At 41.1% G+C, this 21,926-nt stretch overlaps 2 protein-coding genes across 3 annotated transcripts in view; both read left to right on the top strand.

The window, feature by feature from the left end:
• The window catches only part of MRAP2 (melanocortin 2 receptor accessory protein 2), a 44,728-nt gene extending 23,391 nt beyond the window's left edge, over positions 1 to 21,337 (top strand). Inside the window, exons 3-4 of one of the 2 annotated variants that reach the window (XM_044917328.1) lie at positions 7,073 to 7,172; positions 19,775 to 21,337. In XM_044917328.1, coding sequence (XP_044773263.1) covers positions 7,073 to 7,172; positions 19,775 to 20,168 — 494 coding nt within the window. In that variant the 3' untranslated portion in view covers positions 20,169 to 21,337. The remainder of the gene's footprint in view (positions 1 to 7,072; positions 7,173 to 19,774) is intronic. The other variant, XM_021693266.1, reaches the window with a different exon arrangement.
• On the top strand, positions 3,118 to 4,365 carry LOC110583204 (14-3-3 protein zeta/delta-like). The gene has a single exon (XM_044917327.1). The coding sequence runs from the start codon at positions 3,164 to 3,166 to the stop codon at positions 3,899 to 3,901; it is 738 nt and encodes a 245-aa protein (XP_044773262.1). The 5' UTR covers positions 3,118 to 3,163; the 3' UTR covers positions 3,902 to 4,365.
• Positions 21,338 to 21,926: the final 589 nt, after the last annotated feature.

Below are 21,926 nucleotides of genomic sequence, written 5' to 3'. Positions count from 1 at the left end.
AGTGAATGTGGGAGTATGGATATCTCTTCAAGATAATGGTTTTGTTTCCTTTGGATATATATCCAGAAGTGAGAATGCTGGGTCCTAGGTAGTTCTATTTTTACTTTTTTGAGGAAACTCCATACTATTTATCATGGTGGCTGTACCAATTTACATTTCTACCAGCAGTGCACCATGATTCCCTTTTTTCCACATCCTCACCAGCATTTTTTATCTCTTGTCTTTTTTGAGAATAGATGTCCAAACAGGGATGAGGTGGTATCTCGCTGAGGTTTTGATTTGCATTTCCCTGATGATTAGTGATGGTGAGCACCTTTTCATGTGCCTCTTGGCCATTTGGATGTCTTTGGGAAATATCTATTCAGGTCTTTTGCCCACTTTTTAATTGGGTTGCTTTTTGGTATTAAATTGTATGGATTCCTTATATATTTTAGATATTAACCTCTTCTCAGATATGTGCTTTGCAAATATTTTCTCCTTTTCCTTTTGTTGGTGCTTTCCTTTGCTCTGCAGAAGCTTTTTAGTTTGATGTAGTCCCACTTATTTATTTTGTTTCCGTTGCCTTTGCTTTTGGTATCAAATCCAAAAAATCATTGTGAAGACCGATGTCAAGAAGCTTGCCCCCTATGTTTATGACTATTATTTTGAACTCTCTGTCAGGTAAATTGCTTATATCTATTTCATTAAGATCTGGTTTTGGAGATTTATCTTGTTCTTTAGGTTGAAATATATTCCTCTATTTCTTCATTTCCCTTGACTCTCTGTGCTGGTTTCTGTGCATTAGGGAAAACAGCTACCTCTCCCAGTTTTGAGTGGTCTTGTGTAGGAGATCGACCTTGTCATTCAGCCTACCCTGGGCTCCTAGTTGCCTCTTGAACTTTTATGATTGTCAAAGCAAATTTCTTTGTTCTTAGTGGTTCCCAGTATTTGAGGGTGTGTCAAGACCTCCCTGTGTCCCCAAGGGGAAGATTGTGGTCGACACCTACCTAGATGCAGCCTGATTAGAAGCCAGACCGTTAGGCAGCTGGGGAAGTATGCAATTAAATCCCTGCCAGGGAGAAACTAGGAGATGGAAGTTTGGTAGGAGGGGCGCAGGGCTCCAAGAGCACCAGGCTCTGGGGGTCCTAAACAGACCAGGTTTGACCACTTGCAGCTGACAAAATCCAAAGGCAGGGAGATGAGTGCTGGTGGAACAAGAAAGGAATTTATTTCAGTGAGGCCGACATTGGGGTAGTTGGCCCTAGTCTGACCCTAGAGGAGAAGAGATAATCATGGAGAAACAGGATCATACCAGTAAAAGCCACGCCGTCAGCTTTCTGCTCTGTTTCATTCCATTTATTAACGGTCAGGTTGAAGGGAAGTTAGTTTATTATGACACATTCCATTTAGAATTCCCCTTGGCAATTTACTCTACTCCTTTACTATAATGATCTCTAAATTGTACAGTTCCTAGACAGGACAGAAGTGGCTGCTGGGCTCTGTTAGAAACACCTTTGGAAGGCTTCTCTTGGTTTCCTTAACCAACTGGCATCATTGGAGTTTCACTCTCTATAAACCTTTATTTTGAATCCTTCTCAGGGAAGGGTGCTTTGGAGAGGGCCAGGGGCTCTGCTTTCCCTGTTTGACTGCCATGGCCATGTTCGTGAAACTTGGTATATAAATAAAACTGCAAGAGCGTTTGGATATTCCTGGGAGGAGATGGGAATCTCTGATATTCCCCGAAAGGGGCTCTGCGTAAGAAAGTGCCCTAGGGTCAGGCCATGTGGCAGAGGATGAGGTAGAGGAAAACTAATGGAAATAATTAGAGGAAGCAAAATCCGTTTGAAGAGGAATGTGAATAAACAGAGCCACTTAAAGCATATTGTGATAGGAAATGTAGATGCCGTGTCTTTAAGGAAGCATTTGGAAATGCTGTTGGATCACTGGCATTCTCAAGTTCTAACCATAGCCCTGATCCTCCCTAGTCTGCTCCCCTGTGACTTCAAGGGAGGGCCATGACCTTCTCATGCCCCACATTATTGCTGCCTTTTGATCAGCTCCCTGGGGCACTAGAAAGGCAGAGAGAAGGAACTAGGCTGGGTTAAAGGCACCCCTCCTCCCTCCCTGCCCACCCTGAGCTAGAGAAGTGAGAGACTGATGGGGATCCAGCCATGTTTGCAGTGTGAAAGCTGTCCTAATGCGAACACCTTCCAATGTGAATCAACATGACTAGATTAAATTCTCAACTGAGAACTTCAATATAATTCTTGCATATACTTTTAGAATTTGCTTTTGCTATGCAGGCAGTTGATGAAGTACAGCATGCTGAACTGTCATCATCTGTACGGTGGGGCTTCACAGGCTGCGCTCCCCCAACTGAGATGTTATTATTGCATGTTGGTTGCATTTGTGTCCATGTATTTCTTTGGTATTTGTCCTTTTGTCATTTTTAGGGTTCAGGGCAAAGTCTACAGTTTCTATTTCTTTGGCATTTTTAATCCAAGGAAAGATACGTTAGTTCTGTGTCCAGAGCACTGAATAAACATTGTTGAATAAAAATTAACTTCAGGGCAATCATATATGTAGAATGAAATGTGAATTATTCAGAGTAAATTGCTAATCTGATTTCTTAACTTCAGAAAAAGGGCAATACATAATTTAATTAGAATAATGCTTTGCATTTAAACACATTTAATGTGTTTTTTAAAAACTTAATGTGTTTTTGTTTTTGTTTTTTTTAATTTCTAAGCATTCTCACTGTAATGTCATGTAGGTAAACTTAGAATAGATCAGAAAATGTAAAATATTTTTAGCCATTCTGACTGGTGTGAGGTGGTATCTCACTGGCGAGGATGCGGAGAAAGGGGAACCCTCCTACACTGTTGGTGGGAATGCAAGCTGGTGCAGCTACTCTGGAAAACAGTATGAAGATTCCTCAAGAAGTTGAAAATAGAGCTACCTTATGACCCAGCAATTGCACTACTGGGTATTTACCCAAAGGATACAAATATAGTGATCTGAAGGGGCAGCTGTACCCCAATGTTTATAGCAGTAATGTCCATAATCGCCAAAATATGGAAAGAGCCCAGATGTCCATTGACAGATGAATGAATAAAGAAGATGTGGGGACTGCTGAGCCCCCGTCCGTCCGCCGCCACCCACTCCAAACACAGAACATCCAGTCATGGATAAAAATGAGCTGGTGCAGAAGGCCAAACTGGCCGAGCAGGCTGAGCAATATGAAGACGTGGCAGCCTGCATGAAGTCTGTAACTGAGCAAGGAGCTGAATTATCCAATGAGGAGAGGAATCTTCTCTCAGTTGCTTATAAAAATGTTGTAGGAGCCTGTAGGTCATCTTGGAGGGTCGTCTCAAGTATTGAGCAAAAGACGGAAGGTGCTGAGAAAAAACAGCAGATGGCTCGAGAATACAGAGAGAAAATTGAGACCGAGCTAAGAGATATCTGCAATGATGTACTGTCTCTTTTGGAAAAGTTTTTGATCCCCAATGCTTCACAAGCAGAGAGCAAAGTCTTCTATTTGAAAATGAAAGGAGACTACTACCGTTACTTGGCCGAGGTTGCTGCTGGTGATGACAAGAAAGGGATTATGGATCAGTCACAACAAGCATACCAAGAAGCTTTTGAAATCAGCAAAAAGGAAATGCAACCAACACATCCTATTAGATTGGGTCTGGCCCTTAACTTCTCTGTGTTCTATTACAAAATTCTGAACTCCCCGGAGAAAGCTTGCTCTCTTGCAAAGACAGCTTTTGATGAAGCCATTGCTGAACTTGATACATTAAGTGAAGAGTCCTACAAAGACAGCACGCTAATAATGCAATTACTGAGAGTCAACTTGACATTGTGGATATCGGACACCCAAGGAGATGAAGCTGAAGCAGGAGAAGGAGGGGAAAATTAACCGGCCTTCCAACTTTTGTCTGCCTCATTCTCAAATTTACACAGTAGACCATTTGTCATCCATGCTGTCCCACAAATAGTTTTTTGTTTACGATTTATGACAGGTTTATGTTACTTCTATTTGAATTTCTATATTTCCCATGTGGTTTTTATGTTGAATATTAGGGGAGTAGAGCCAGTTAACATTTAGGGAGTTATCTGTTTTCATCTTGAGGTGGCCAATATGGGGATGTGGAATTTTTATACTAGTTATAAATGTTTGGCATAGTACTTTTGGTACATTGTGGCTTCACAAGGGCCAGTGTTAAAACTGCTTCCATGTCTAAGCAAAGAAAACTGCCTACATATTGGTTTGTCCTGGTGGAGAATAAAAGGGATAATTGGTTCCAGATACAGGTGTAGTTTTTGTGGGTACTTTAAGGTTTGGAGCACTTATAAGGCTGTAGTAGAAATGGGTATTCTGTAGATATTACCTATTGAACCATGAGTATCTGTGGAATACTCTCAATGTGCACACCTTTGACTACAGTTGCAGAAGTATTCCTTTAATTGTGACCCGATTTACTCTGGATAAGGGCAGAAACGGTTCACATTCCATTATTTGTAAAGTTACCTGCTGTTTGCTCTCATTATTTTTGCTACACTCCTCTTATTTGTATTTAAATGTTTTAGGCAACCTAAGAACAAATATACAAGTAAAGACGCAGTAAAAATGAATTGCTTGATATCCATTACTTTATGTATATCAAGTACAGCAGCAAAATAAAAATCCCATGTATTTAACTTTTTTTAGGGTTTTTTTTTGTTTTGTTTTGTTTTTTTTTTTTGCTTTTGTGATTTTTTTTTTTTTGATACTTGCCTAACATGCATGTGCTGTAAAAATAGTTAACAGGGAAATAACTTGAGATGATGGCTAGCTTTGTTTAATGTCTTATGAAGTTTTCATGAACAATCCAAGCATAATTGTTAAGAACACGTGTATTAAGTTCATGTAAGTGGAATAAAAGTTTTATGAATGAAAAAAAAAGATGTGGTATAGAGATACAATGGGATATTACTCAGCCATCAAAAAAAAAAAATGAAATCTTGCCATTTGCAATGACATGGATGGAACTAGAGGGTATTATGATAAGTGAAATAAGTCAATCAGAGAAAGACAGTTATCATGATTTCACTCATATGTGGAATTTAAGAAAGAAAACAGGGGATCATAGGAAAAGGGAGGGAAAAATAAAGTAAGACTAAATCAGAGAGGGAGACAAACCATAAGAGACTCTTAACCATAGGGAAAAAATAGGGTTGTTGGAGGGGAGGTGGACGGGGTGATGGGCATTAAGGAGGGCACTTGATGTAATGAGCACTGGGTGTTATATACAACTGATGGATCACTAAACTCTACCTCTGAAACTAATAATATACTATATGTTAATTAACTGAATTTAAATTTTAAAAACTTAAAAAAAAGAAAATGTAAAATAATTCAACTTTGGTGCCTCCCCCAGATTTAAGACCCTATAATATATGTGCCAGCCTGTGTAGACAATCCAGTGTCATCCCTGTCCCAAGGACATACACTTGTGATTATTACCCAAGATAGGATCAAGGAAGGGCCCATGGAGAGAAGCATAAACATGTCATGGGGTTCAAAGGAGGGAGAAAACACAACAGTTAGGGAAATTAGTCCAGGCTTTGTGAGGGAGATGGTGTAAGGAATGGGCATTGAAGGATGGATACACTTTCTTTTTTTTTTTTTTAAGATTTTATTTATTTATTTGAGAGAGAGAATGAGATAGCATGAGAGGGGGGAGGGTCAGAGAGAGAGGCAGACTCCCTGCTGAGCAGGGAGCCCGACGTGGGACTCGATCCCAGGACTCCAGGATCATGACCTGAGCTGAAGGCAGTAGCTTAACCAACTGAGCCACCCAGGCGCCCAAGATGGATACACTTTCATTAGCTCTATGTTGGGGAAAGTTGTTCCAACCAGGTGAGGGTAAGAGCCCCAGAAAAGGTGTGGATCTTAGGAAGTTATGGCTAAGAGTTAAGATAAATACAGGCACACAGTGTTCCCTTGTCTACTTGGAAACATGGGTTTTAAAGTATAGGTAGACTGGGAGAAACTGATGCTAATTTTAACTATAATAGCTGGCAAACATGAGGCACATTTTTCTCACATGCCAGACATTCTAGGAAGTGCTTTACTTATGGAATCTCTTTTAATTTGGAAAAGGTCAAGCCTAGTTTTGCCAAAGAGTTTTTTTGTTTGTTTGTTTTTGCTTTGCCGAAGAGTTTTTTTATAAAGCAGCAATATTAACAGAGTTGTCATAAAGTAGTTTCATCCAGGGATGAGACAGAGGAAAGGTAGAAGACGGGGAGAGCACACAGGAGGTTATTTGTATGTTCTCAAGAAGTAATGAGGACTTGAGTTATTCCTGCATGAATGTAAGTGAAAATACAAAATTGGGTTCCTTTGAATTAAAATTCATTTTGATTAAGTAGGCTCCACCCCCAACATGGGGCTTGAACTCATGACCTTGACATCAAGAGTTGCATGCTCTACCAACTGAGCCAGCTAAGCACCCCCAGAATTTATTTTAAATTTCACATTGCAGTCTCTGCTAAAAATATTTTCTTTTTTTTTTTTTTTTTAAGATTTTACTTATTTATCTGACAGAGACAGAGAGAGAACAAGTAGGCAGAGAGACAGGCAGAGGGAAAGGGAGAAGCAGGCTTCCCGCGGAGCAGGGAGCCCAATGCGGGGCTCGATCCCAGGACCCTGGGATCATGACCTGAGCCGAAGGCAGCCGCTTAACTGGCTGAGCCACCCAGGTGCCCCTAAAAAGGATATTTTCTAACTCAGGAAACTTCAGTGGAATCTTAAGGACCTAGATGGTCCACCCTCTGTCCTGGGTTCCTTCATTAAGATATGGAAACCACGAATCAATAAGGCCAAAGTTTCTCAAAGCTATCTGAGACAGAAACCTGGAGGCATGCAGGCTCTTCCCTCACCCTCATTCCCTACATCTTACCTGCCCCCAGTTGACTAATGGGTCAAGATTGTCTTATCAGATTGTCGACTTTCTTCTCTCATTTCGGGTAACAAAACACTCAGATTCTTGAATGTTCAAGTTTTAAACTGCTGTGAAGTACTAATCCCAGTATTAACTGTTTACAGATTCCATTGTGATTGGATTTTGGGTTGGTCTCGCTGTCTTCGTGATTTTCATGTTTTTTGTGCTGACTTTGCTGACAAAGACAGGAGCACCACACCAAGAGTAAGTTTGGGTCTTTCCTAAATATCTATTAAGCCCCTTGGGGAACTAAATAAACAGACATACTATCCTGGGCTGGGGTTGCTTCCAATGGTGGAAAAAAGGGGCTGGTTATGGATTTACTGCCTGGACCCAGTTGCCTTTGGGTGGGATCCACCTTCTTCCTGGCACTCTGCCTCTTGCCTCTGGGGCTTGTTTTCAAGAGGACCCTTGTGAACCAAGGTTTCACACTGATCTAGGCCTGATTTTTATTTTGAAATGTTTATTAACTAGGATGTATTTTCTCCTTTTCTCCCAAAAGAATTTAGATGACTCACAAGACCAAAACCAGTGGGGGAAAAAAAAAGACAGTAGCAAAATGGGATGAAAACTAGTTTTAAAAAAAAACATTTCAAGGAGCAGAGAAATAGTTATAACTGGGTACTCAGTTGAATTAATTATTGACAATAAACAGTGAGTTCAACACTGAGCTTCCTTGAAACTAGGATAAAAAGAGAAACACCAAGGATTATGTAATTCTTGGGGTAGGATAAAGAACATTTGTGTTGGGCCTTGGATTTATGAGGAAATTATTACACGGCGCTTAAAGAACATTGAGTAACATCAGAAGGTATCTGTTCAGTCGTGAATTGCAAAAAACTCAGAAATGTTTTCGAGGATTTTTATTATCCCAACTCTTCAGACAAAGCAAGAAATAACATGTGGAATACCTTTTTAGTCAGTCCCAGCCAGCAGAGAGAACACACTCATATTAGGTAATTGGAAGAGCTTTTGCACGAGTTGTGGCCCGATGAGAGGATAGCCTGACTGAAAGTGCAGGAACCCCCCCGCCCCGCCCCGGGCTAGCAACACTGAGGAGCAGGTGACCACCCTAGATCTGAAGGGGACCCAGGAGTCCTGTGGAAGGGGTGACTGAAAGGAGCTGTGACTCTGGGTTGAGGGACACAGCTAGCCCGGTGGGCCCTCTCAGGGAGGGAGCCTCAAAATAAATACCAAGTCCTTGTTTTCCTTCTTCCTTCCACCTCTCACCATTGCTCTCCACTGGCTGAGCACAGTGGCACAGTAGCCTGTAGCCAGTCTCCATCAGAGGTCAGTTCTCTAGGGCACAGAGCACACAGCAGCAGGTGGAATGACGGAGGGCGACATGGGAGAGTAAATGGAAGACGTGAAGCGCAAATCCTACCGTTTTACATCGGGCTGGTCTCTTACTCCTCATAGCCGGGCAACAGGATTCTCGTTGTTACATCTCATCACGCTCTCTCCAGCGGCTGTTGTTTAGTCTTCAGCCTGCACTTGCACACTCTTAACAAGTTCCTGGATGAAGGGAGCAGTTCTGCTCTTCACTGAGCTATTTTCAAGACATTAAGGTGTAGAAAAAAAATTAAACACATTTTAAATGAAAGGAAAATAACATCTTATTGAAGCCTATGGAGATATCTGCTTGAGAATCTCTTTACTAGCCACTAAAAAGACAGGGACCTTCCCTTTCTTCTGGTCCTCATAAAATCTGTACATGCCTTTGCTTCTATTATACTGGCCCAGGGAACTTGAAGATACGGTGTGGGTTGCAACAGTGGTAAGAAAAGCAGAGGACAGACTCAGATTAGGCAATATCTTATAGAGTGGTCAGGGAATAACAGCACTATTATCTTCCTTTTCTTCAAAGGGACAGATGGATTTTCGCAGGACTATTGGGATGTATTTGCTTGATACAGGATGCAGGTGATCTTTATGCTTGAGAACACCCTACCCCCAAATAAAACATGACTTTGGGTCATGATTAATTTTATGCATCAACTTGTTGAGGCCATGATACCCAGATATTTGATCAAATATTATTCTAAGTGCTTCTGTGCTTATTTTTTTTTTAATGAGATAACATTTAAATCAGTAGACTCTGAGTAAAGCAGATCATCCTCCATAATGCGAGTAGGTTTCATCCAGTCATTGGAAGGCGTTCCTTGAAAGAGAATGATGTCTCTCAGGTGAAAAGGAATTCTGGCAGAAGATTGCCCACAGTCTCACTCTGCAACTCTTCCCTGGGGCTCCAGCTTGCCCGCTTACCTGGCAGATTTTGGACTTGCTGCTAGCCTCTGCAATCACATGAACCAATTCCTTAAAATAAATCTCTCTCTCTCTCTCAGTAGTTAGACGCACACGCACACACACTCCTGTTGTTTTTGTTTCTCTGGAGCCCTAACTGATACATTTCCTTAATATGTCATGGTGACCCTGGGTAGCTGAGGCTTGTATTTCCAGTCTTTCAATCGGCAGTTCAGTCCTACCGCTAGATGGTTTTTCTTTTGGTGGTGGTTCTGAATAATCTCAATGAAGGAACAGTGGTTATTGTAACTCTATACTTTTAATGAGGTTAAGGAGAAAGTCTAACCTTTTTTGACTTTAATAAAATAATGAATCAGCCCTGAGGGCCATGTTGTAAATGCTTTTTTGAGTCTGAGGCAGTATAAGATATGGCATTTGGTTGCATTATATCATAATACAAAACTGAAAGAAACAGACATGAGGCGAAATCAGCTTTTAAAAAGGTTTTTAGATCTTAGTAAAGTTGATATTTATTTGGCAGAAATTTTCTCTAAAAGAGACATTATTTTTTCCACTCAGTCAACTTTAATATAAAACAACCAATTTAAGCTTCCCCATGTGATAATTAGGCATGGAGGAAAGAATGATAAATCATTGAGAATAATAAGCGCTTTTTTTTTTTTTAATATTTACCATCTGCTAGAGTCTACTAATCACTTCGTATGTATAATCTCACTAAGTCCTCACAGGAAGATGAAGTAAATCCTGTAAGCATTCCAACTTTACAGATGAGAAAAATGTATCACTTGTCTGTGGTCTCACAGGTAAAAACAACTGTTGGTCCAGGTCTCAAACTAAAGCCTCTTTGAAGCTCCTTGTTATTAACCACTACACGAAATGATCTCATATTGGTAATTTTTAATCTCTTCCTTCTCCTGAACTAAAGATTCTAGCAACCAATCACATTCATTTCCTTCTATCACATCCTGGACCATGCATGGGCTCTGGAGTCAAACATTTCCGGATTGACTTACTGAGACTTTGGGCTGGATCCTTAACTTCTCTTTGCTTGAGATTCCGCCTTTATAAAAATAAAATAGTATCTGCCTCCTAGGATTATTGTAAAGGTTCAATGAGCTGATGCCTGTGGAACAGCTCACAGGCTGGATTCACAGTGGTACTCAGCAAAGGTTTGTCCATCCCTGGCGTGCTGGTGGCGGTCCTGCTGAGAGCTGGGGGTCTAGGTAAACAGGAGGAGGGAGAAGAACAAGAAACCCATGCTCCCGTGGGACAGCCATGCCCTAAGCATTCACATTTTATCTGCACTTGGGAGTCTTCTACCCCAGCCTCACCTTGGGTGTGTCTCTCAGGCAAATGGTGGGATGATTTTAGAAAGGAGGCTAAGTAGAGAGTCTTAGTGATGGTTTGGAAGGACTGACGTGTCTGAATGCCCACTGCTTTATGTATCAGGCTCTCTGGTGGTTTGTCACAAAGAACAGTTACTTTCTCAAGTAAGATATCGGATAGCATCCTTTTGGAATATGACTCTGACACTCTGGTTAAGATCCCTGATCCAGTCTGCAAGTTCAGAATGGACTAGTGCTGAGTCTCCTGTGTAATTCTATCTTTTTCTCCATGGAGGTATTTCAGGACAGGATGTGAATCTCCTTGAAAGTAGTAAGATACAAGGATGGTGGATACGATAACCCATGCATGCCTCTCCTCCTTGTGCCCGTGCTCACAACAGACATTACTAATCAACTGTGCTATCTACCTACAGAGCCCAGACTTGGCCTTAGAATTGTTTTCAAAACGTCACTTTGGGGGCACTTGGGTGTCTCAGTCAGTTAAGCATCTGACTCTTGATTTCGGCTCAGCTAATGATCTCAGGGTCCTGAGATCGAGCCCTGAGTGGGGCTTTTGCGCTCAGCGGGGAGTCTGCTTGAGATTCTTTCTCTCCCTCTACCCCTCCCCTACTGCGCTCACACGTGGGCTCACATAAGCTCTCTCTCAAAGTAAAGAAATAAATCTTAAAACACACACACACACAAAAACACCACTTTGGGCAGCCATCAGGAATCAATCCCAGTTTACCCAAGAGAGACTATCTATTTGCCATCCCTGGCTAGACTTTCATTTAACAGTGTTGGATGGTAGGAGTTGAGATCCATGGAGCCAATGACATCACAATAAAATGGGTAAGTTGTTTTCCTGAAGATTTCAAATTGGGATCATATTAGCATAAGAACTTCAATTCTGGAGTCACTGACTTCTCAATGGCTTTTGTGAAGAGTGGGAATATATAATAATCAGATTAGGTTATGAGACGGTAATAAACAGCTCCTCAAATCTCAGTATGACACAACACACGTTTATTTCTTACTCAAGCTACATGTTTGCCGAGGGTCAGCAATGGATGGATAGAAGCTTCTCGACTTGTATCTGCACCGTCTCCAACACTCAGCCTCCTGGGTTACTATAACAGGGAAGAGCATCCGTGGATCTCACACCTGCTCTTCTGTTCTTCAGCCAGGAGGAACACATCCCTTCCTCTCACAACTCATTGGCCACAACTAGCCACATCCGCGGACTGCCCCCGCTGAGAAGGGTAATCTGGGGTCCAGAAGAAGAGAACCAGATACTCATGAACACCAGTAAAGTATACTGCAGAGGAAAAAAAGACTATTACAAAGCTGACATCACCTTTCTTAAAAGCTTTTAGGCCCAAGAAACAGCTTTAATGGGGATTATTTTTCTTATGGAATATTTGCTGTCGTGTGTTGGAGGGCGTGGAGAAAACCCCCTCTTACCAGGATACTTTATGGACAATAAAGATAAAAGAACCATTTGCTCCTGCTTTCTCAGCTAAGGAGCCATTTACTCTATGTGCTGTCTTGTTAAAGCATTATAGCCCCATTATCATAAATCTGTCAGAGAGAGAATAACAGAAAAGGCTTGGATCACATTTTTATGTTGAATGTTTTGGACTTCCTAAAAAAACTATCAAACCCCTGATATCATATGCTTCAAATACCCTCCTTTTTGTAGCCTTTCCTAAGTGCACCTTGTCCAAGTGGGGATGTTCTTCATTTGGGAGTGAGTGCAGAATTGCTTGTGACCTTATAAAAACGGAAATTACATTTTACCTTGAATTGCAATTTACCCGAATATGGCACTCGCTAAAGGATGGGTACAGTGCACCTAAAAGCTAATAGCAAGAAAATGTCAGTGCTCAATGTTTTTGATAATGACCAAGGCCACAGGAACTAGTGGGCAAAGTGCAGACATAGTGTGTATTCCCGAGGAAGCCCTAACATTTTGAGAGGTCTCCCACCTCTTTTCACGAGCAGGGAAAACTTGAAGACAGTCGTGGGTATGCTAAGACTCAGTACGGCAGCAAACACTTCATTTATAAAAAATTGTAATAAATCTGAAAAAAAATCCCTAGAGGAATAACGGGGCATTACAGGTGTTTTCCTTCTCTACATGGAGGTGAGAGATTCTGTCCACCTGACCTGATTTATCTTTTGGGTCACAGAGGAGGGAGCACTGTGCTTAACACTGGGAGTGGCTGTGTCTTTGATGGGAATGGGGCTTTGGAGCACCCACAGAGACAGCTGCCCAGTACACTCACTGAGGGTCTAATGACTGCAAGGCCCTTTGGGAGATGCAAAGATGAACCAAATACAGCATAGCAGTGTAGAGGAGAAGAAGGGCTATACATAGATAGCTCTGCCAAGAGGCAGGAAGAGATGCATCTTGTCAGTGAAGTACAGCAGGAGAGAAGGGACAGATTCCTTCCCATTGGGAGATAAGAGAGTCTCCCTAGAGACAATGAGGTTTGCATTGGACAGTGAAGAAGGTATTTGACTTTGATGGATAGAGCGGGGGAAAGGGCCCATTGGGCAGGAGGAACAGCACAAGCAAAGCACAGAGAGGGACAGCCCAGAGTGCATCTGGGGATGGTCAGGTGCCATGTGGCTGGACCGTAGGGTTAGCGAGGGGACTGGTGGGAGAGCACACCAGAAAGACCAGCTGATGCAGGGGTGGGGAGCTTGAGCTGTCAGGCAGAGAGTCTGGGGAGTCGGTGAAAGTCTGTGAGCAGGGGAGTATCATAGAAATAATGCCAATCAGTGCCAGTACCAGAGGACTGGGTGTTAGAGGCTCTCTATTCAGGTATAGAAAATTCTCCAGGGATAGAGAATACATGACACAACCCATGGGGAGAAGAAGGAAAAAACCAAGAGTCAGAACAGTCTGAACAGTCTTTTTATTCTGGCTGGTGGAGTTCAGTAAGGTTGCAAGAAATAGGCTAAGTCCCAATTGTATTTCTTTTTTTTTTTTTTTAAGATTTTATTTATTTTTTTTAGAGAGCGAGCGAGAGAGAAACAGCATGAGAGGGGAGAGGGTCAGAGGGAGAAGCAGGCTCCCCGCTGAGCCAGGAGCCCGATGTGGGACTCGATCCCAGGACCCTGGGATCATGACCTGAGCTGAAGGCAGACGCTTAACCATCTGAGCCACCCAGGCGCCCCCCAATTGTATTTCTTAAAACAAGATGAAAATGAGAAATAACAAACTCTTAAAACAAAGAAATGAAACATGATTTCACGGTTCAGTTTCCTATCAGAATAAACTATTGTAATTTTTAAAAAGTTAAGATGACATGGGAGAACTTCTCTTGAACACCCTAGCTGGATCATCAATTTCATGATGACAAGATCTAGAATAGGTAGGGATGGAACAAAAACATCTAAAAATGCTAAAATTGTGGGCGATTCTAAATTTTCTGACCAGTTGTCTTCGTTTGTTCAGGCTGCTGTAGGAGAGTACCATAGACTAGAAGGCTTATAAATCACAGAAATCTCTTCCTTACAGTTTTTGGAGGCTGGGAAGTTCAAGATCAAGGTGCTGGCATATTCGGTATCTGGCTCATAGATGGTAGACTTTTCACTGTGTCCTCACATGAAGGAAGGAGTGCGGGATCTTCCTGGGGCCTCTTTATAAGGGCACTAATCCCATTCATTAAGGTTAAGTCTCCTTTTCCAAAGGCCCCACCTCCTAATACCGTCACATGAGGGAGTAGATTTCAACATATCAATTTTGGAGGGACACAGACAATCAGCCTATAGCACAAATATTCTTCAGTATTCTCTCTTTTCCTTGTGATAACTTATGACATGGTATTAATTACTAGTCCAGTAAACATCTCAAAGTTTCTCATTCTCAGTGTTTCAGTTTTTGAAGCTTCTGGCTTTAACTGTAATTTCAATCAAGGTAGAATTTAAGATGTTTGACCCTTGTAGTTTTTCATTTTCCCAGGTGTAACCAAAGCTGTAGGAGAACAAGTTGACTTTAAACTCTCTTAACTGATTAATAGGTGCCATAGAGCATTGTTTTTCCCTATGCCAGCAGAATTTGAGAGGATGAGAAAGTCAGAACTAGATCTCTTCTCTTTGGGAGCATAACAACGCCCAGAGCAGTCCCCAGTCCATCTACAGGCTGGAGAGACATCCTTAACAATATGGCATGTGGTCCTTTGCTAAAAACGAAATTAAGACAACATCCAGCTGCAAACTTCCTCCTGCCTAATTAGTGAGAATCCTTTGATATTCACTGCGTTACATACATAGGAATATTTTTGGATGTGACTCATGAGGGCCAGACTGCTTTAAAAAATGGGTAACCACTGAGGGGCAATATTTTCACTGGCTTTCTTCGAAACCATTCTTACCAATAAGTGGCAGGAAGTCTTCCCCACGGACCTTGAGCCCCTGCAGCCTCCAAGCCTGGCCAGTTGTAGAAAGTGCAAGATGTCCCTTTTTAGTAGCTCTTTGGTATATGAGTTCCAGGAGGTGGCACCATATATAATGCATGAAGGGCCAAGAGGTGATAGGTAGGTGGGTTCCAGTTCCAATAACGGCAGAGTAGCTTGCTTTAAATTACCTTGCAGATAACCATTATAAAATTTAGACAAAATGTAAAGAATGACTAATGGAAGGCATTGGAGACTAAATACTGGCAGACAAAAACAGAAGGGCCTTTGGCCCTTGAAAGGAGGAAACTTCATTCATTTCTGTCTACGGTTTTATGGCTTTCCAATTACAAGCATGGTTTATTTTTCCATATACTAAGGTCTTCCTTTATTCCATTTGCAGTGTTTTTAAAATTTTCAATGTATAGTCTTGCACATCCTGTGTTAATTTTTTTCCCAAGTACAATCATACCTTGTAGACATTGCAGGTTTGGTTCCAGACCACCACAATAAAGCAAATATTGTAATAAAGTGAGTCAAATGAGGTTTTTTTGGTTTCACAGAACGTATAAAAGCTATGTTTACATTGTACTGTAGTCTATTAAGTCTGCAATAGCATTATGTCTAAAAATTAAATATACATACTTTAATTTAAAAGTACTTTAATTGGGGCGCCTGGGTAGCTCAGTTGGTTAAGCGACTGCCTTCGGCTCAGGTCATGATCCTGGAGTCCCTGGATCGAGTCCCTGGATCGAGTCCCGCATCGGGCTCCCTGCTCGGCAGGGAGTCTGCTTCTCCCTCTGACCCTCCCCCTTCTCATGTGCTCTCTCTCATTCTCTCTCTCTCAAATAAATAAATAAAATCTTTAAAAAAAAAAGTACTTTAATTGCCAAAAAAATACTGTCATCTGAGCTTTTAGCAAGTAATCTTTTTGCTGGCGGAGGGTCTAGCTTCAATGTTGATGGCTGCTGACTGATCAGAGTGGTGGTTGCTGAAGGTGGGGGTGGCTGGGCAATTTCTTAAACATGAAGTTTGCCGCATTGATTGACTCTTCCTTTCACAAACGATTTCTCTGGAGCATTCATGCTGTTTGTTAGCATTTTAGGTACAGTGGAACTTTTTTCAAAATTGGAGTCTGTCCTCTCAAATCCTGCTGCTGCTTTATCAACTAAGCTTATGTAATATTCTAAATCCTTTGTTGTCATTTCAACAATCTTTATAGCATCTTTACCAGGAGTTGATGCCATCTTAAGAATCCACTTTCTTTGCTCATCCATAAGAAGCAGTTCTCATCCTTTCAGGTTTGGATCATGAGATTGTAATAATTCAGTCCCGTCTTCAGGCTCCACTCCTATTCGGTTCTCTTGCTGTTTCCACCACATCTGCAGTTACTTCCTCCACTGAAGTCTTGAACCCCTGAGGGTTGGAATCGACTTCTTCCAAACTCCTGTTCATGTTGATTTCTTTTTTTACCTCTTCATAAATCATGAATGTTTTTAATGAATGGCAAATCCTTTCCAGGAGGTTTTCACTTGTCTTTGCCTAGATCCACCAGAGGAATCATTCACTATCTGTCACGGTAATAGTCTTATGAAATATATTTCTTAAAAATTAAGACTTTCTTTTGGCAGTTTCTCAACTTTATTAGCCTGGAGTTGGTCCCTGCCAGCTCCAGGGGCTAAAAAGTAAGACTTGAAAGTCAAATTTACTCCTGATTCATGGGCTGCAGAATGGATGTCGTATTAGCAGGCATAAAACGACATGAATTTTGTTTTCGTGCATCTCCGTCAGAGCTCTTGGGTAACCAAGTACATTGTCAATGAGCAGTAATATTTGGAAAGGAATCTTTATTTTGAGCAGTTGGTCTCAACAGTGAGCTTAAGATATTCAGTAAACCATGTTGTAAACAGATGTGCTGTCATCTAAGCTTTGTTGTTCCATTTATAGAGTACAGGCAGAGTAGATTTAGCATAATTCCTTAGCGCCACAGTATTTTCAGAATGGTGCATGACCAATGACTTCAATTTAAAGTCACCAGCTGTGTTAGCCCCTAACAAGAGAATCAGACTGTCCTTTGAAACTCTGAAGCCAGGCATTGACTTCTCTAGCTATTAAAGTCCTAGATGGCATCCTCTTCTGATAGAAGACTGTTTCGTCTGTACTGAAAATCTGTTGTTTAGTGTAGCCACCTTCATTAATAATCTTAACCAGAAGCTTTGGGATCACTCTCTGCAGCTTCTACATTAGCACCAGCTGTTTCACCTTGCACTTTGATGTTACGGAGATGACTTTTTTTCCTTATACGTCATGAACCAACCTCTGCTAACATCAGACTTTCCGTCTGCAGCTTCCTTGCCTCTTTCAGCCTTCACAGAACTGACAAAAGTTAGGGCCTTGCTCTGGATTAGGCTTTGGTTGAAGGGAATTTTGCAGCTGGTTTGATCTTCTACCCAGACCACTAAAACTTTCTCCATATCAGCATTAAGACTGTTTCACTTTCTTATCATTGGTGTGTGCACCAAAGAGGGACTTTTAATTTCCTTCAAGAATGTTTCCTTTGCATTCACAACTTGGTTAACTGTTTGACACAAAAGGAGTAGCTTTTGGTCTATCTTGGTTTTTGACATACCTTCCTCAGTATGCTTAACCAGTTTTAGCTTTCGATGGTGAGAGACGTGTAACTCTTCCTTTCACTTACACTTAGGGCCATTGTAGGGCTATTAATTGACATAATTTCAATATCGTTGTGTCTCAGGAAATAGCGAGGCCCAAGGAAAGGGAGAGATATAGGGAAGGCAGGTCAGTGAAGCAGTCAGGACACAATATTTATCGATTGAGTTTGCCATCCTGTGTGGGTGTGGTTCATGGTGCCCCAAAACCAATTAGGAGAGTTAACATTAAAGATCACTGATCACAGATCACCATAACAAATATAATAATAATGAAACATTCGAACCTTTGCAAGAATTACTGAAATGTGACACAGAGACATGAAGTGAGCACATACTGTTGGAAAAATGGGGCTGATAGACTTCCTAGACACAGGTTACCACAGACCTTCAATTTGTAAAAAACACAGTATCTGTGAAGTGCAATAAAGTGAAGGGCCATAAAATGAGGTAAGCCTGTATTCCATTTTTTTGATGCTATTGTGAATGGAATTTTTTTCTTATTGTCTACTACTGTGTCTAAGGTCAATTTGAAAGGGAATTCTTTTAAACAACAATGCTGGATCAACTGGATAAACATAAAAATGAACTTTGACCCCATCTCAACATGGATCGTATACCCACAGTAAAAGCTCCTAGAAGAGCGCTATCCAAGAGAACTTTTGTGATGTAACTGTTCTCTGTGCTGTCCAGTTAGGTAACTCCTGCCCACAATGAGCTACTGAGCACTTGAAATGTGGGTGATATAATGGAGATACTGAATTTTAAATTTTACTTAACTTAATTTAAATTTAAATAGCCACCTGTGGCTAGTGGCTATTGTATTGGAGAGCCTACTTCTAGAAGAAAGAATAGGAGAATATTTTCATGAATTTAAGGTAGGCAATTATTTCATAGAGGTGATATAAAAGCAATAAATATAAAATAAAATAATTGATAACTTGAACTTAACTGAAATTTAAAGCTTCTACTCATCAAAAGACATCTTAAGAAAATGAAAATGCAAGTCACACATCAAGAGAAAATGTTTGCAATACATTTGACAAAGGACTTGTATTCAAAATGTGTTACAAAACTATCACAAATCAGTAACAAAAATAAACAATTTTTAAAATGTGCAAAAGACTCCTACAGAAACTTCACAAAAGAAGATAAACCAATGGCCAACAAGCACATGCAAAGATGCTCAACATTGCTAGATATCAGAGAAATGCACATTCAACTACTGACAAGATGCCATTTCTCTCCCACTAGCATGACTAACATTGAAATGACTGACAACACCAAATGGTGACAAGGATGTGGAGTGTATACTGGAACTCTTGTACTTTGTGGTGAGGGTGTAAAACGGCATGACCATTTTGGAAAATTTCAGTTTCATATAAAGTCAAGCACAGATCTACTATGTGACCCAGTAATTCTACTCTTATGTATTTAGTGAAGAGCAATAAAAATGTATATCTACAAAGAAACTTAACCCAGAATGTTCTTAGTGGCTCTAATCGCAACAGTGCCAAACTGTCAACAACCCAAATGCTCTTTAAGAGGAGAACGAATAAACAATTGTAGTGTACTTATATGATGAAAGCAAGAAGGACAAACTATTGTTATTTGCAACAACATGGATGGGTCTCAAAAAAACATTATACTGAGCAAAAGAATCCAGGCACAATAGGCTATATATTGTATGAATTTGTATGAATTTCAAAAACAGGCTAAACTAGCCTGTGGTGATAAAAATCAAAACATTACCTATAGGAGGTGGAAATTGACTAGAAGTTCAAGAATAGGCAAAGCTTATCAATAGAAATCAAAATCAAGGTAGTGTTACCTAAAGGGGGTAGAAATTGAATGGAAGGAAACTTTCTAGGAGATTATTTATTCATTTGAGAGAGAGAAAGAGAGAGCATGTGTGCAGGGGGGAGAGGGTGAGAGGGAGAGAGAGAATCTCAAGCAGACTCCACACTGAGTGTGGAGCCCAATGCAGAGCTCAACCTCAGGACACTGGGATCATGACCAGAGCTGAAACCAAGAGTCTGACACTTAACCGACTGAGCCACCCAGGCGCCCCCCAAAACCATGATTTCTGCAGGTGAATGAGCTGGTGTGTCAGCAGTGTTTTCTTTTCCTTCTCTTTACAGCAATGCAGAATCTTCAGAGAAGAGATTCAGAATGAATAGCTTTGTGTCAGACTTTGGAAGACCACTGGAGCCAGATAAGGTGTTTTCTCGACAGGGCAATGAGGAATCCAGGTCTCTCTTCCATTGCTACATCAATGAAGTGGAACACTTGGATAGGGCTAAAGCTTGTCACCAGACCACAGCCCTTGACAGCAGTGTTCAACTCCAGGAAGCCATTAGAAGCAATGGGCGGCCAGAGGAGGAGCTGAACAGGCTCATGAAGTTTGACATCCCCAACTTTGTGAACACAGACCAGAACTCCTCCTTTGGGGAGGATGATCTTCTGATTTCAGAACCACCTATTGTTCTAGAAAATAAGCCAGTTTCCCAGACCTCACACAAAGACCTGGATTGAGAAACTACTCTGTAAAGTGTCTTCCTGAAGATGTTGGGTCTGTCTATGTAAAGCAAGAAATCTCCATTCACCAAAATTGTTTGTGTGGGTGGATGGGAGGGTTATGAGAGACAGACAGAGACAGAGACAGAAAGCAAGAGAGAAGAGAGCCCCCTCAGAAAAGAGCTGAATAATCTGAGTTTCTATGTCATTCAACACAAGAAGTTCAGGTTTCTTGGGGAATAAAGTATTTACACAGTCTCCTCCTCCTTGTTGTTGAAGAATTTGGCCACATACTCAGTGTCAATGTTCTTGAGTGGGGATTAGCATATTGCGTTCCAGTCTGGGCCTGCCACTACCATGCTCTACCTTTAGCAAGTTGCTTTGCCTCTCTGGGCTGCCACATGGTTAACTGTAACGTGAGGAGTCTGGAGTACACGATTCATCTCAGCTCTAATATTTTGTGAATTTGAGACTTTGCATCCAGAAGAGGCTGGGATGTACATAAAGCAGTATAAACTAGGGCACTGCCTCCCATCTCTTGTGGGATCCCCCATGTCTGTACCTTCCACTCAACCCTTAACTGAGCCCAGCTTTTGTCAGGGGGCCAAACATCTATGGGGATGTCAGAAGACTCATCTCACAGTCACTGTGGCCAACATTTCTGTTGGTTGTACTGAAATAGCTCTTCTGAGAACCTCAAGCCACCCACGCTAAAACCTAGAGACAGCCTTGCCCCCCACCCCCCTCCTAGGATGAGAACCAATCTGTGGTATGTTGCATGACATTCTGTCCCCAGAAATATAGGGAAAGTTGTCAGCTGAGTGAGGGCAGGTGCATTTTGTGTCTCTGTGTTGGTGTATGTATGTCTGGTCACAGTTCTGTGTTGTTGGCTACTGGACAAGAAAAGTGCTATTTGCCATGCTATTTACTTGGCAGATGTGTAGGTGATGGTCATGTGGCTTTTGTGTGGGCTTTGAGCTGAGGTGGTGAATGGGTCGTGAATTCCCTACCAACAGATTTACAGGGTGGGCTGGTGCAACACAGAGCTAATTTCATGAAGGAATCCAGTCTGCACACTGGTATTAGGAAAAACTTGGTTTTGCATACACGGTTGCATGCGCAGCCAGCTGCTAATCTCTGGGGGGCATTTTCATTATGAATTTGTTCACCACCTGTCTTGCTTAAGCTAAAAAATAAATGCGTTTGATTGCACAGGAATTGTCTCTGGTTCTTTGTTTTCACACATCCAAATTTTTAATTTCCTTTAAAAATTATTCCATGTTTATACTGCTTCCTAATTTCTATCATTTCTAGGAGCCCAGTGGTCTGAGTCATGTACCAGATTTCATTTAGGAGTTATTTTGCCAAAAGAAATCCCTTTCCCATAATATTTTTTGAGGAAAATATTATTCTTTAAGACTCTAAACAGTAGAACAAAGCATGGAATATTTCTTGTAATTAACACATTCTCACAAATAGATACTTTCTATTAGCATTAAAGAATGCTGATTCTATTCACTTTTACTAATATGAATATTATTATTCATAATTTAAACAACCAAATATAAACCATGGGCTATTTCTTATTTCTTAAGCTTCAAAGCTATTTAAGTGCTATCTTATTTAGAAGTAAATTTATTAGGCAGATGGCTGAAGAATATTCCTAGACGTTGGAAAAATACCCATGACCATACCATCATTTTTATTAACTGAATGTCAAGAACTATGAAGGGTCAAAAATTGTACCCTTCCTGCAAGCTATTGAGTTAGCCTGGC

This window comes from Neomonachus schauinslandi, chromosome 8 (genome assembly GCF_002201575.2).
Source record: "Neomonachus schauinslandi chromosome 8, ASM220157v2, whole genome shotgun sequence".
NCBI classification, from domain to species: domain Eukaryota; kingdom Metazoa; phylum Chordata; class Mammalia; order Carnivora; family Phocidae; genus Neomonachus; species Neomonachus schauinslandi.
The sequence above is the reverse complement of the archived record's forward strand: the minus strand, read 5'-3'. Positions and strand labels throughout refer to the sequence as shown.